The sequence below is a fragment of the Nematolebias whitei genome, chromosome 17, assembly GCF_014905685.2.
Source record: "Nematolebias whitei isolate Nwh7 chromosome 17, NemWhi1, whole genome shotgun sequence".
Classification (NCBI taxonomy): Eukaryota; Metazoa; Chordata; class Actinopteri; order Cyprinodontiformes; family Rivulidae; genus Nematolebias; species Nematolebias whitei.
Genome location: NC_056514.1, coordinates 30,668,554 through 30,684,983, shown reverse-complemented (window position 1 = coordinate 30,684,983; position 16,430 = coordinate 30,668,554). Strand labels below are relative to the sequence as shown.

The 16,430-nt window shown below is 37.0% G+C and overlaps 1 protein-coding gene across 1 annotated transcript in view; it reads right to left on the bottom strand.

The window, feature by feature from the left end:
• polr3a (polymerase (RNA) III (DNA directed) polypeptide A) overlaps window positions 1-16,430 on the bottom strand; it is a 35,461-nt gene that overhangs the window by 4,822 nt on the left and 14,209 nt on the right. Inside the window, exons 18-26 of the mRNA XM_037691096.1 lie at window positions 12,351-12,469; window positions 11,800-11,937; window positions 10,556-10,726; window positions 6,237-6,350; window positions 3,140-3,226; window positions 2,980-3,062; window positions 2,398-2,568; window positions 1,059-1,152; window positions 828-920 (exon numbers count right to left, since the gene is read on the bottom strand). Coding sequence (XP_037547024.1) covers window positions 828-920; window positions 1,059-1,152; window positions 2,398-2,568; window positions 2,980-3,062; window positions 3,140-3,226; window positions 6,237-6,350; window positions 10,556-10,726; window positions 11,800-11,937; window positions 12,351-12,469 — 1,070 coding nt within the window. The remainder of the gene's footprint in view (window positions 1-827; window positions 921-1,058; window positions 1,153-2,397; window positions 2,569-2,979; window positions 3,063-3,139; window positions 3,227-6,236; window positions 6,351-10,555; window positions 10,727-11,799; window positions 11,938-12,350; window positions 12,470-16,430) is intronic.

Here is a 16,430-nt window from a genome sequence, read left to right as displayed (position 1 = left end):
AGGTGGCAGAGAGGAGCAGGTGGCAGAGAGGAGCAGGTGGCAGAGAGCAGCAGGTGGCAGAGAGCAGGAGGTGGCAGAGAGCAGCAGGTGGCAGAGAGCAGAGATCATGACAAGCTGTGCTCTTTTGGAGCGTTTAGAGTTTAGAAACATTGTTTAGAATATTGCAAGAGTGTGGGAAGGATTTAAAACAACTTAATATATATAAATACTAAAATAAACTACTACTTACTACTACTACTACTATTACTGCTACTTTGTAATTATTCATTTATTCATTCATTTAAAAGAAAAAACAAATTCATCAAAACAAGAAAAACAACATTGAATGAAAAGGGCGCAGAAAGAAGAAAAAAAAAATTCTTACAAACTACTACTACTTGTACTACTATTCCTACTTTTTCACTTATCGCAGGGAGGCTGGGAACTAAACCCCCGCTATAAATGAGGGACTACTGTAATTAAAAATAAAACAATGTGTGTGTGAATTAGGAAGCATTTCTCTTGCGTCCATTCAAAATAACTATTTACTTTTTTCTTTTTTAATTAAATCGTGTGATTTTGTGATCTCAAGTAAAGAAGAAAATTACAGTATTCACCAAGTTAATTTGTGAAATATGCTTGTAGTAAATCTCAGGAACATGAAACTGTTTTTCTCTACTCCAGTGCTCCCATCCATGGACAGGAAATAATTTTAGAAAACATGTTTGACATTTAAAACCACAGACAGACCAAATGTAACAAACTAGAAGAATTATTGACTGAATCTGTGCAGGGAAAAAAATGTTCTACACTTGTAATGACAAAAAAATATATAAAAATAGTTGTACCTCTAATCGCAACAGCCTTATTCTCTCCAGAGACAATTTCACCAAAATGTAGCAGTCATCTGGAAGAAAAACTTCTTCAATGTATTCTGAAATCTGTGGAGGAAATATAGAAAACGTAACCTTTTCATTGAAATGTCATACGTCTCATACAGTTCCTCTTTTGAAATCACAGACGCCTGTCGATTATTTCCTCTAACGTAATGGCTTCCACTTATTGAATAAAGTAAATACCTCTCCAAGTAGCGTTTTCTCAATTCTGCCCTTCACCAGCCTAGCAAAGTCAGCGTCGTCTTCAACGTCCAGATGAGCCGTGATTATAGGGGTGCTGAACGGCAAGAAGAGCTCTCAGTAGATTATTCAAAACAAATTATAGAAGTATTTATTACTGTGACACAAAAAGACTTTATGTTGCCAAGCACAGATCATTCTGCTGAACACACTAATTAAATTTCTAACCCACAGAGCTGGGGAAAAAGTAATGTCAAACACAAAAATTGCTTTAATTCAATTAAAACAACACCATTTTTGGGATCTTGAGCCATTTGGCTGCAACAATTACAGTAACTTACCTGAGACATCGTAACCAAGACAAGAGTCACCTTTTATCTTCTAATCAAAAGAAAACACACTTTCTTTGTGACGACATGCCGTACTTTTCGCTGCATAAGTCGCAACGTTTTGCATAAATTTGCAGACCCTGTGACTTATACAGCGAAGCGACTAATATATGTTTTTTTTTATATATATATTTATAACCCAATTTTTGGCTGAGATCTGATGATTTCATTCATTCTGACATGGAAAATATTGAACACTACCATTTTCAGCCACTAGAGGGCGTTCGACTAATATGGCAAGACAAGTGTCTCATTAGTAGGTTAAAGTGGTTATTAATGAGACACTTGGCTTGCCATACAAAGCCACCTTCATCTCGCTCCGGAACTCCTGGAGCAAACGTTAAATCAGCTGCATTTCACCGCGCCGCCCAGGTGAAATGCAGCTGATTTGACCATTAAAATGCATTTATTAAGGAAAAGTTAAACTGAGACACAATTTTGTTATAATGCTGAGCAAACAGATAATTGTTTTTAGGTGTTAATCTTATTAAATTTTGGCGAAATGCACAGCGAGTCGTCCTTCTGCACGATCCTGCTTCCGCAAATCAATTTTTGAAATGCAGCTGATTTTACTGTTAAAGTATCCCGATGCATGCTCAATAATCCTGTTAATAATAACAATAATCCTGACTGTTAAAGTGCATTTATTAAGGAAAAGTTAAACTGAGACACACCTTTGCTATAATTTTGAACAAACAAATAATTGTTTTTAAGTGTTAATCTTGTTAAATTCTTGTTAAAGTCCTCCCGTGCACACTCCCGCGGCCGCCATTTGGCAGCCAATTGATTTTTGGCACATCGGCTCACATTTCCGGGTGGTCAGCAGTGACACATAATAGATGCGACTTATACGGCAAAGCGACTTATTTATGTTTTTTTTCCACTTTATTAGACGTATTTGGACTGATGCGACTTATACGGCAGTGCGACGTGTACGGCAGCAAGTACGGTACCTTATGTTCTTGGAGGCATTGATGATTTCTTTGATGCGAGGGACTCCCAAAGTGATATTCATCGATGCCACACCAGCGAAGTGGAACGTTTTTAGTGTCATTTGAGTGCCGGGCTCTCCGATGCTCTGAGCGCACAGGGCTCCTACGGCTGAGCCTGGCTCCATCTGGGCTCTACAACATTAATACATTGCAAAAAAACAAAAAAAGAATAACGCCACTAAACAGAAATTTGAAATTATACTAAAATTATTTTAACCCAAGACAAATGATGAGGCGATAAAAGATAAAATTATACTTCTAAGTATATCAGGACATGTCATGAGTTCTTTAGAAAATAAAAGTCTAAAAAACTAAACACACAATTGCAATAGTCTGGTCATATATTGATGGACAGAAGACACTGCATGACTGATCACCTGCAACACTTAAATGTCAGCACGAAAACTTTACAGATCATCACATGAATATATTTTTTAACAAGCAAAAATGGTAAAAGATGGCACTGTGGCTTTTGTTCAGAAACACATCTATAAAAAAAAAAAATACATGACATTATACATATAATGAACATAAATGTTGTACCTCATGTACTTGTCTCTGCAGGTTTCAAGAAACTTCTCCAGCTGAGTTGGAGTAACGCGATCCAGCTGATAAAGAACTTTTGGCTGAATAAGAAAAAATATGGCTGAGTTTAGATTAATACTTTATTTAAGCTCTATCAATGATTAAATGCGTTTCCTGCCTCGGTAGTGCCGTTATCATTGATGCCGTATTTATCTCTGGTCTTCTTGATTCTTTCCGACATGGTCTTTATAAACTTCTTTATCTCCTAAAGTCCATGGAAGAGAATAAAAGTCACAAGTTTATTCTAAACTTTCATTCCACTCTTTCTAAACGCAGAATGTTTACAACATGACAAAGTTCCATGCATTTGTTAGACATTGCAAACATAAATTAGAAATATAATTTGCAATAAATACAGCAAACAGGTATTTGTGTCACGAAGGTTGTTTTGTCAATGCAAAGGTTCTGTTGCCACACCATTCTGGATTTAGTTCAACAAGAATCCAGCATGCTCGGTCACTGTACCTCCAGGTACTTCTCTGAGCCAGTCTCTGTTAATTCCTTCACAAGAGGAGGGAAAGGTTCAAATACATAACACGCCTTTGACAATATTCTTTGCGCTTGAAAATGCATCAAATACTACCAAAAACACGGAGAATTCACTTTCAGTTACAAGCTGCTTGGCACTATTTGTATGTTGGGGGTGCACCACAGGAGGTGAAGATTGAATAAACAACTAGATTATAATTAGTTCCCAGAATAATTGTTATTTTTAGAACAAACGGTGCGTAGTGAAACATTCAAGTTGTAGCAAAAATATACAACCACCTGAGAAGTTGTGAATAATTTTCTACACCTGGAAATATATATATATATATTTTATTATTATGGATGAAAGATTTTTGTGCCAGTTTTGCTGAAAATACCTTGAGTTCCTGCAACACTTTTTAAATCATCCAACAAAGTTCAGTCAGGTCCTCTGGACAGTTTTCTTTTTGTTGAGACTTTTCGTCCTTCATCCAAAGGACTTCATTAGTGCGAGGAGCCACAACAAACTCAGTCTCCTAAGTGTATAAGCCTCATTTCCATATGTCCTGCTCGGCTCAGCCCTTATTGGGCCGGTACAGGTTGGATCGCTTCATTTTCCATTTCCACAGTACCCATTAGTGCCCTTTAGTGGGCATATCATTATTATCAACGCACCGACACCTCTTTAAAAACCTTCTCATTACGTCGCTTCATCTAGCTCGCTCTGAACTTTTTCATCGGCCAGCAAACACAAAAACGCCTGAACTTCAGCATTTGACCACAGTTGTGACATTATTGTTTCTTTACACCTTCAAAATACTCCAAAATACGCTCCTCGGGATTCGAGTTGTTTCTAATGGCGAGTTAAAAAGAAAATGGCAGATCGGGTTGCAGTGGAAGTTTCTGAAACTCCGCCCTCCGATCAATGACTCCGCCCCCTGACCAATCAGTAACCGACAGAGCGCTGACATCACGTTTTAGAGTCCTGCTTGGCTTCAATGGAACTGCAGAGAAGTAGGTACTGAAAAAACAGGCCGGTTCCAAGAAGAAGGCCCTGTGGAAAAGAACACGGAACCGGCCTGAGCAGGGTAAAGCAAGGCCAAGGAGGAACTGTGGAAAAGGGGCAATAGTGGGCCAACCAGTTTTATGGTGATAAGATGTTTTCTGGAGACTGTCCACTCCCCCGACAACTCCTCTGTGGCAGCCATAGCCAAAGTGGTTCAAAACATCAACTGGTTGGCTCACTATGTGAGTAAACCACTTATGGACTGAGTTTGTTGTGGCTCCTCGGACTGATGAAGTCCTTTGGATGAAGGACGAAACATTTCATCCAAAAAAATTAATAAAAAAACATCCAGATGACTTGACTTAACTTTGATGGATTTTTTTACCTGGATTATTGAACATGAACTTTGATGTTTTGAACCACTTTGGCTATGGCTGCCTCAGAGGAGTCGACGGGGGAGAGGGCGGACTCCAGAAACCATCTTATCACCATAAAACTGGTTGGCCTACTATGCGAGTAAGAACTTATGGGACTGTGTTTGTTGTGGCTCCTTGGACTTATGAAGACTTTATTTTGGATTTCTTTGCTTCTAATTTTGTACTTAACAGCTACGTAACTTCATTCATGTCACGATGCCAGAACACTCAGCCTAACACAGTGAAGTCTGCCCTTATTGAAGAAAAACATTACCTGAACACTTTGATTTTTCAGTGTTAATATATGCAACACTTAGACTGTAAGGTGAGATTAAATCAGTTTTTAATAGAAAACACAACTGTTCACATTAATAGGCTATTAATGAACATGTATGCATAATTGTTTTATTTATTCTTCCATGTGTCATTATGGTGTGACATCACCAACGAAGCTGAATGAATTCTGAGGTTGACAGTAGGTCTGTCACGATAAATTTTGCTGAGCAATTAATTGTCTCAGAAAATATCGTGATAAACGATAATATTGTTTGAAATTTTACAATAATTAGTTATTGTAAAATTAAGTAAAAATGTTGGTTAATTTATTTTGAGTGTAGTAACTTTTTATGCCACCGGATGGTAGTATAAGACTGCTTGAATTGAAGGATGGATAGTGAGGGAGCGAGCAGCGTGTCTCTTTAAGAGAAAATGAGAGGGAGGCCCCTTGACGTGACATGGGCTGTCTCTGCTTCCTTGTTTTCGGTTCTCAAAATGGCGGACGCTCGGTGTGGTTTGAGCTCTTTGGGGTAGCATTTTTCACACAACGTTTTTAATAAAAAAAATCATTAGTAATCAAGTTCTCAGCTTCTTTTTGCAGAGAAAAACAACTTTTTACATGAAGGCACGAATTTCAACTGAATTTTGGAAATTCGACAAGACGGAGGTTTTTTCCCCCTTGAGGCCAGCCTGTTAGCTTAGCTCACAGGTTAGCTGTTTTTAGCAAAGAGAGAGAGGAAAAAAAAGAGAAGAAACAATAAAGTCGATAAATGAAAATGAGGTCGATAGCTTTCATTTATCATGCGATTAATTGATTTATTGTTTATCGCGACAGGCCTAGTTGACAGGCTTTATTGTCTGATAAAATTTAGTCAACTGCTGCAGAGGAAAAGTTCAGGAAAAAAAAAGCATCCCAAAAAACAAAGGCACTTTAATGTGAATATTTGTTTTTTAACGATTATGATATTCAGCTAAAATTACAAGACACAATCAGCGTCCAAATGTTTCCACATCCAGTTGTACAAATAAGAACCATTTGTTTTAACTACCTCCAAAAAGTTGTCTCTGCAGCACATGAAGTCGGTTCTTTTCATGATGTTGTCTGCTGAGTGGACGAGCTCGTTTTGACTGAGTGCACGCTCTTTTGGACACGCACAGACGGCCTGAGGGGAGAGAAGACATAAAATATCAATTTATCATATTCAGTTTAGTTGCAATAACTGTGAACATGCTGTTTAAAACAATTAAGATCTGCTACTGTAACAGTAAATGTAATTAGTTCTACTGGATACATACAGTGCATATTAATCCATCTAATAATAAATCAAACATTATTTTGACTTTTTGTAATCTCTGAAACTTCACATAAATTGAATGCGTCATAAATAAAAATGTCACGTCAAGAACGCAACAGCAGAAATTTATTTCCTGCAGAGAGTTTTCTTTCCTTGCAAGCGTTTGTGATCATTTATCGCAGCAACAATAGTAACGATCGAGTACAGAATACCAGTTATTTTATTTCTGCTTAGTCATGAAAAGATTCTTTACTTGTTGGTTTTGAGTTGTGTGAATGCTGTTAAGCCGAGTCTCGTCATGCAGTTTTTAAGCTATTTCAGCAATTTAGGTATCAAAATGTTCAGCTCGTTCAAGAGAAGGGTCCTATGACTTTTGGTATTGGTGCAACTTTAGCTTTTTGAAATATTTAGCCTTTTCTGCCAGTTTTTTTTCCATAGAAAATGAATTAAGCTCATTTTACATCCAACACATCTTTACATTTGCTTACAACCTTTTACTGCACCTTTTACATATCAGCTGGTTTTTTTTAGCTGTTTTGTGCTACTTTCAAATTCTCTCTGTTAATTACATTTTTGTGCTTCTTCTAACTTATTTCTGCTCATTTCAGCTTGTTATGCTCCTTTCAGCTTATTTCTGCTAGTTTCAGCGTTTTCTGCTATTTCAGCTACTATTTAGATGTTTATGCTAATTTTATTTTTCAGCTAATTCCACTTTTTTTGCACCGATTTAAACTTTTTTCAGCCTAATTCAGCAAAAATGTGCTCTTTCCACTTCTTTCTTGTAACTTAAGCTTCTGCTTTTGAGCTACTTTTTATATATATATTTTTTTTTTTCTAATTTCAGCTTTTTTCAGATAATTTCCACTCTTTTGTGCTCATTTATGCTTCTTTCAGCCTAATTGGTCAAACGTGTTACTTTCAGCTTTCGTCTGCTAATTTAAGCTTCTGCTACCATTTCAGCCATTTTTTTTAAACATTTTTTAGCTAATTTCATCTGATTTCAGATAAATTCAAGTTTTCATGGTAATTTCTGCTACTTTCAACCTATTTAACTTATTTATACTAATTTAAGCTTGCTATGATCCTTTCAGTTTTTTTCTGCTAGTTTTAGCTCTTTCTGCAATTTCAGCTGCTATTGAAATTTTTTATGCTACATTTAGCTTTTTAGGCTAATTTCACATTTTTTAGCTCATTTAAATAAGCTCATTCCACTTCCTTCTGGTAGTTTAAGCTTCTTTCTGCATTTCATGAACTTTTCAGCTATTTTCTTGCCATTTTCAGCGTTTTAGCTAATTTCCTAAATTTTGTGCTCATTTCTGCTTATTTCAACCAAAGTCACAAATATGTGTTCTTTCTGCTTTCTTCTGCTAATTTAGGCTTGCTCAGCCATTTTAGCTACAATCCAGCATGTTTTTTTAGCGAATCTCTGCTTTTTTCAGCAAGTTCTTCTGCATTAAGCATTCACACTGTATTTTCACAAAAAATGCAATTTTTCTAGTTTACATTTTATTCACAATCACAACAGTTGACTGATCCAAGTCTACAAACTGTTTTAATTCCAATTATATGTCTAATGAACTATAAACGTAATTTTAATGCGGCCTTGATAAACATTTATTTTCTTTAGCTATACACACAGAAGTCAATACCTTTCTATAAATGTCAATGAACATTGCACGTCTGACCTTTTTGTTTATTCAGCATTTATTTATGCTGTTTCCAAGAACATGGTTGTAGGAAACTGATGTCCACAATGTAAACATACACAGAGTAAACAAGAGGAGTAAACAAATGATATGTAACCTGATTAAATGCTTAGTGTAATAAATGGAGTATAATAAACTTTCAGCCTCACATTCTGCAGCCTATGATTACCAAAAATATTGTGAATATGTTGGTGGTTTGTTCACTACTAATCAGTGTATAACTGCTACCACTTTTACTTTTCGTGTTCACCATTTTGGTATTTCACTGCACAAAGTCAGACATTCCTGATCTATTTCAAATGAAAAATATAAGTTATCGTAAAAAAAACAAAAAAAAACGCTTTATTTTCTTTCTGCTTTTCTAAACAAATATCTAAAACCTTGAAATATGAAAACAAAAACTTTAAATAAGTGTGTCCTCCTTTGAACAAAACAACAGATTTTATTTACAAATTAAAAATCATCACTTCCAAACTCAAGTGGAAGATTATCAGCTGACCTCCACTTTAAGCAGTTGGGTAAGACACTTGTTCCTCTCTCGAACTCTTCACTTCTAAATGAAACTAAACTGAACGCAGCTCTTTTTGAGAGTCATTTGAATGTGCTTCATAATTATGAACACAATAAGAACTACATTTCCACAGCTACGTTGACTATTCAAGCAGAGAAAACTTGAAAAATAAGCACGACAGCATCTGTAGTCCTTAAATCACGACAAACACTTGAAATGAAATGAAATTTGTGAACAGCACCACAGACCATTTTAGATACAATTTATTAACTCATTCATTCATTAAATTTATTGTTGTGATCAACCAATTGAAGACTTAATGAAAAGGTTGTGATTAAAACAATTATTCTGTGTATCACATAAAACATTCACTTTTACAGCAGCTATGTTTTGAAAATTCACAACTAGAAAAAAAAATTGTTTACCTTTTTCATATTTCTGTGCATTTTTAAGTCAGCCGAATGAATGAAGGTTTTCTTTTAGCATTTCTTATCCTGACTAGGTTGCAAACGAGCTTCTTCTATAAACCATCTGTAATGACTAATGACCTTCTTGTTACAGGAAGTCACTTCATTAGTTTTTTTGTAATTAAGTTTCTGCTGGCAGGGAACACACTCTTCGCATATAAAATGTACTGAATGCGGCAAGTTCATTAATCACAAAAACAGAGATACGGAAATCTAGTGGCAAAAATACATTATAAGATAATTACTGAAGTAATTACTTTAGCAACAACATGACTCTTGTGAAGTCTTTATCAGAGACGCATATAGAAGGTTTACAGTGGTGGGCACAGCTAACCAAAAAGTTAGCTGCTAATTTGTTAACTAAAATAATGTTGCTAATTCATAAATTTGCTAATTCGCTAACTAAAAAAAAACTAAGTTGCTAACTAAAAAAATTTGTCTCACTAACGCTAAACCATTAAACAGACGCAAATATTAGCAGAAGCAAACGTTAAAGCGCTAACTTTTATCATGCACTGCTGTCGCCGACACCATCAGACTGTCTGTAACGTGGCAACACTGTAAGTGAACACAACATAAAACGGTTCATAAATCACAAGTAAAGCGTCCATGACCCATTCAGAGGTGAGCTTTCAGAAATTAATCCGGTCCGTCAGAACCAAAAAGGCGGTGCAGTACTCTGCTGTGCTGAAGCAGTGATGCATTCAATGTGTGTCGGACGTTTCCCTCGTGTCATTTACTTTAATGAATTAACCCAGTCTGCCGATCTTCTTTGTGGTTTACTACATTTATAAACTAACTACAATGTTGCTGTGCATCATCATCAATATTAGTAATAAATCTGTTTGCATTAAAGTAAAGACGTGTGAAATGTGTGAGAGAGTCACGTCCCAGAGACGGTGTGAGCATTGCAAAGTATGTTGGGTAGGAATTATGTGTGCAATGTTTCTGAGCGTGAGAATGGGTTTCTCATGTTGTTTTCCTGTTCAGGTTTGGACTGGCATTTATGTTACTGGCTGTAAACTGACACCATGATTCAGAGACTGTTGCGGTAGGATTGAGGAGGAAAAGCACTGTGGTGACATCACCAGGTGGTGCTTAACTTTACTTGGCTCTGCATTGCACCGCTCTGTGTAAATCAAATTTACTGGATTTAAACGTAGCGGAAGCCATTTCCACTAAAGACAGCCTATTCAAAGATAGCAAAAGAGCAAATCTGCTAAATGGAAAGTTAGTTCCGCTATAAGTGGAACCATGACCACCAATGAAGGTTTGTGGAGGTATCTAAAGTGTGGGTGGAAAATGTATAAGTGTGTGTGAAGGAGATTAAAGAATCAGTGTGAGGAAACAAAAAAAACTTTTTTAAGATCACTAGCTCAATTAACGCACCCGAATGTTGTCCAGGACTCTTTTAAACTCCAGCGGCTCGTCTTTTCCTTCCATTGCAGCTGGGTCAAGACCATCTCCACCATAAATAAACTGGATGATGTCGCCGGTGGAGCTGCGCACCGTCAAGTCGTACTGCGAGCACAAATCTTCAAGGGACTTCACCAGACGTCTCTGTCCAAACATCAACAAAAGGCATAAAGTTCAACACAGCTGAACAATTGATTTGATAAATGAGAAGCTAAACAAAAGAAGCCACTTATTTATGTGACAAAGCTGCATTCTGTCATTTTGAACTTAATTTGTGGTTTTGTGACGTTTTTGTGCAGAAGACCCAATTAAGGGAGACTAAGAGCAGCCCAGAAAATGGGAGGTTATTTTCTATTTAATATTTATTAAATGATAAATAAATAATAAAAAAGTGGTTTCTACTAAATATTTACGAGCGTTGATCCCTAGCACATATTCAGTCCTTTTAAACTTCCCTTCAGTATTTCAGGTTTTGTATTTTAGATATTCTTTGTTCCAAATTTGTGACCATTTTTCAACATAAAAACATTGCACAAAAAAAGTGTTGTTTTTTTTTACCGTATTTTCCGGCGTATAAGTCGCAGTTTTTAGCATAGATTTGTCAGTCCTGCGACTTATACGCCGAAGCGACTTATTTGCGGGGTTTGTTTCCATATTCATAACGCAATTTTTTACTGACGCTTTAAATTTCTAAGAACTACAATAGCAAGTCCTCCCATGTGCGCTCGCTTCACTCAGCTGGTGCAGGCGGAGGAACGCTGGAGAGCTAGCGGCTCCGGCTGCGAAGGATGGATGGCGCTGCGCCGCCCAGGCGAAATGAAGCTGTTTTGACCATTAAAGTGCATTTATTAAGGAAAAGTTGAAATGAGACACAACGTTGCTATAATGTCAAGCAAGCAAATAACTGTTTTTAAGTGTTAATCTTGCGTGGATGGATGAATGAATGGATGGATGGAGCGAGCGAGCCAGCCCAGGCAAAATTAAGCTGTTTTGACTAATAAATAAATGCATAATAAACACAACAGGTCAGCGGTGACGCATAATAAATGCAACTTATATGCCGAAGTGACATATATCTTTTTTTTTTTCCTCTTCGTGCTTTTTTTTTTTTTTTAACTGATGCGACTTATACGCCGGAAAAAAATGGTATTCATTTATCTGATGTCTGCATGTCAACTAAGCTAAGGAACGGGGCTGGAGAAATGCAATGGCTTTACCTGCATGTACCCAGTTTCTGCAGTTTTCACTGCAGTATCCACGAGACCCTCTCGACCAGCCATGGTGTGGAAGAAGAACTCAGTGGGAGTCAGACCAGAATAGAAGCTGTCAGCCACAAAACCTTTAGCAGCAGGCAGCTACGGAAAAATCATAAAGTCATAAAGCAAGCTTTTAAGTATTCTGGAAATGTCCACAACACTGGCACTATTCTCCTCAGTCCGTCTCTATTTAAATTTTTTTTTTTTTCCGTGTTATTATTTAACAAAGACAAGAATGAGTACAAAATCAAAGAAGATTGCGATCCTTTTTGAATATGCAAATGAACACTGCCTTAGCATACTGATTGAAAACGAGCACTTCTGAGCTCACTCTGAGACAGGGATCTGATGAATTTTGGTCACAATCAAGCTATTACGGACTGACTGTGCCTGTAACATGTTATTTCCATTTACCGGTAAATAAAACCAGTGACGTCTTGAACAAGTTCAAAAGTGGGGCAAGTTTTAGAACTAAACAAAAAGTATTTAAAATAAAATGTACGATGTCTTACTTTGGAGTGTTTCTCAAAGTGAGGCAAGGAGCGGTTCTCAAAACCGTTAGGGACTCGAGAGCCACTGATGGCCTGCTGACCCACACAGGCGATCATCTGAGAGATATTAATGAAGGATCCTAAATGCAGGAAGAGGACACAACATGAGCAATAAAATATACGAGAAACAACTGGAGAAGAATAGCAAGGTAGATTTAATTAGGTGTTTTAAATGATACTCTTTTCTGTGACATTTGAACAGAACAAAACCAAAATCACCAAGACAAGAATTTTCTGAACTAACACTGAGGGAGAATACTTTAAGACGCTGTGTTTTTCATTAGGAAAGAACTGGTTGAGTCCACCTACAGAAGACTAAGTAGCTTTCAGACGTACTGCAAGCTAGTTTTACAGATCAAACACATTTTCTGATTGGAGAAAAATGAACTAACGCAAATAAAATGGTTCTTCCAATAAATTCAAGACAAAAATGTCACTATAAAAGACAAACTGTCCAAGATTAAAACCAACCTGGATCCTGCATGTAATCATTGTAAACAAACTCCAGCTATGCTCTTACACACATTCTGGACCTACCCAAAGCTGCGGGGTTATTGTCAATCTATTTTTGATACTTTCTCTGGGACGTGTGGAGAAACAGTGTACCCGTCAACATTCAATTTATTGTTTGGGGTGGTTCTTGTGGATGCATCCTTTAGCAAGTACGAGAGGAATTTGATTACTGTTGGCTCTCTTCTAGCCAGGAGACTTATTTTATGCGGATGGAAGGATCCACATCCCTCAGCATATGAACACCGGATAAGAGAAGTTACTATATGCGTCATGTTCATTTGGAAAAGATTACCGTATTTTTCAGCCTATAAGTCACAGTTTTTTGTACAATTTACATGCCCTGCCGCTTATACACCGAAGCGACTTATTTATGTTATTTTTCCCATATTTATGAACTAATTTTTGGCTGAGATATGACCGTTTTCATTCATTTGCACATTAAAAATATTGAACACTACCATTTTCAGCCGCTAAATGGCACTCGAGTAGTATGGCATGCCGTTGTGTCATGTAATAGGTAAAAGTGGCTATTAAAGACACAATCGGCTTGCCATAACCTGCCACCTATGTCCAGCTTCGGGATCATGCCTGGAGCAACCGTCAAATCAGCTTAATTTCGCTGCGCCGCCCCGGCGAAATGAAGCTGATTTCACCATTGAAGTGTATTTATTAAGGAAAAGTTCAACTGAGACACACCTTTACTATAATGTCGAGCAAACAAATAATTGTTTTAGGTGCTTGTCTTGTTCAATTTTGAAGAAATGCGCAACATTCCTCCTTCCTGATTTCCTCCCTCTGCGCGGTCCTGGAGCACCGAGGCAGCGAATACTTTTGAAATACAGCTAATTTGACCATTACAGTGTTTTATTAAAGAAAAGTTCAATGAGACAAACCTTTGCTATAATTTCAAGCAAATAATTGTTTTAGGTGCTTATCTTGTTAAAATTCGAAGAAATGCGCAGCGAGCCGTCCCTTACGTGCTCCTGCTTCTGTGAATCGGCTTTTGAAATGCAGCTGATTTAACCATTACAGTGTATTTATTAAAGAACAGTTCAATGAGACACACCTTTACTATAAAGTCGAGCAAACAAATAATTGTATTTATGTGTTAATCTTGTTAAATTCTTGTTAAAGTCCTCCTGTGCGCGCTCCTGTGACCGCCATTTGGCAGCCAATCGATTTTTGGCACAACACCGGCCCACGTTTCCAGGTTGTCAGCGGTGACGCGTAATAGATGCGATTTATACGGCGAAGCGACGCATTTGTTTTTTTCACTTTATTAGACATATTTGGACTAATGTGACTTATACAACAGTGCAACGTGTATGGCAGAAAATACGGTAGATATGCTTTGAAATGATATGTTCGGAGATTTTGGGACACTTGGCAGCCATTTGTATTTTCTATTGGATGTATGGCAATGCCTGTCTGATGTATTCATGTCTGTGTAGCTGATCCCGTATGGGGGAGGGAGGGTGGGAGGGGATTTTGCTGTATGTTTTTTCTTTTTGTGTGTGTGCGTGTTCTGAAAACATCTCCACACTCCTGTGTCTGCTTCAGCTGTGATCATTCACGTTCTGCTTGTGTTTAACTGTCAACAAGCCTGTAATGAGGCGCGAGTGCCTTTTTTAAAAATCTGTATTATGAAACAAAGTCACTTTGAAGACATCCCATGATCCGCACCCTCTCTCCCTATTCTTTCTCAAGAGTACTTGATCGCCGCTGCTCCTGCAGCGTGCATCGTTCTCCAGATAATTAAACCAGACGTGGGCAATTTTAAATGTTAATTGAAATAACTGTGCCTGTGGTACGAACTAATCAATATCGAACGAGCTGCCGTGGGTTTAAATGTGAGATGACAGACAGAAAAACAGAAACCAGATGTGAAAAGTATACGATCAATCAGAAACGGTCAGTGCTTCACTCCAGAAGTGTCGGTACATTTTAAAAGTACTGCCTCCTGACCTGGGCTATTTTGAGGGATTAAAATAACTTCCCTGGTACTTTGTTTGACTCCTGTTTCGTTTTATGTATCATTTACACGGGTGTGTAATTTCTGATTTGCCATATTGTTCCATCAGATTTTAATTTCTGCCAAAGAAAAAAAAAGACCTTAAATAAACAGAAGAAGTCTGTTACTTTGGTGTTCCATCCCTAATGAGAATAAATTTAGCTCGTATTTAGGTATTTTGTGGCTTATATTTGTTCCATTGTAGCTCTACAAGCAATTCAAAGCCTACAAGATCTCCTTAACCTAGATTTAGATTTTCTCTGGCAATTTGTTTCCTCAGAAAAGTCAAACTCCTGGTTGATGTAGCTTCATCAGAGGTGAGCTCACGAATCTAAACTTAGCACAGGACATTGTTGAAAGATTTACAAAAGGTTGCTTTTGATTTGTTGAGAAATGGCCATTCATCCATCTTATAGGCAGAAGAGCAAATATTCATCATCTGGATTTGTAGGAGTGCAGTTTGCATTTCCTCTTGCCTTCATTCATTAACCACTGTGGCACGTTTCTCATTTGTTTTTTCATCGTATAAAGCTGCAACTCCTTTAATAAGGTGTTAGCAAACACCATGTTGGCGTCATAGTTCCCACCTGCGAAACGATAAGTGGAATTGACTGAAATCTTTATTCATCTGTCAAATCTGGTCTTCAATAAAACTGATGGTCTTAATAGAAGATTGAGAGTTGTCTAAATTTATTTAAAAGAAAAAGGAGGAGCATACCAGTCCATCAATCTTCACACCCACATGACCTAAAAATCACACTATTTTTCCAATCTTTTAGATTTAAGACAGTTTTGAGTTTGTAAAGCTTTTTTGTAATTAAATGTGAGCTTAAGTTTTAAATATTCAACCAATCAAACAACTGGAAGTGATTTGTTACTCAGTATTCCAACAATCAGCAATGAAGATAAAATGTTTTCATGTTTTAACTGGGTGAATGCTGATTCAGCATTTACACTTTTTGTTTTTATGTTTATAGTTTATATCATATTTATGTTGGCAATCAAACTACTTTCATACATTTTGTGCTATTTTAACAATTCACAGATGAGAACAACTGGGTTGATGGACAATAATGTGCCACCAGTTGATATTTGTAACGTTTATACGTTTAGAAGCATTTAGGTGGCTGTGGTAGCAGCCTCACTGTGGCAACACCTGAAGAAAAAAGCAAGCAAAAAAAACAAACACTTTATCCATTGAAATTTATTTTTAAAGGCATCACCGACACAAAAACATTAAAATCTCTAAAATTACTTCAAAAATGTTGATCACAGGCCCAACTTCTCTAACCTCTGCGCCACCACTCCCCCTAATAGTACTAATACTACCCCCTAGTATTACTGCGATTAGGTCATTTTAGCTTTTAGCTACAGTTTTACCGTGTTTAATGGAAGTTCAGTTAATGTTAGCTTTTACTTACAATTTTACTGTGTTTAATTGAGGTATTAGCTTTTAGCTACAGTTTTACCGTTTTTAGGTAATTTTAGCATTTAGCTACAGTTTTACTGTTTTTAGG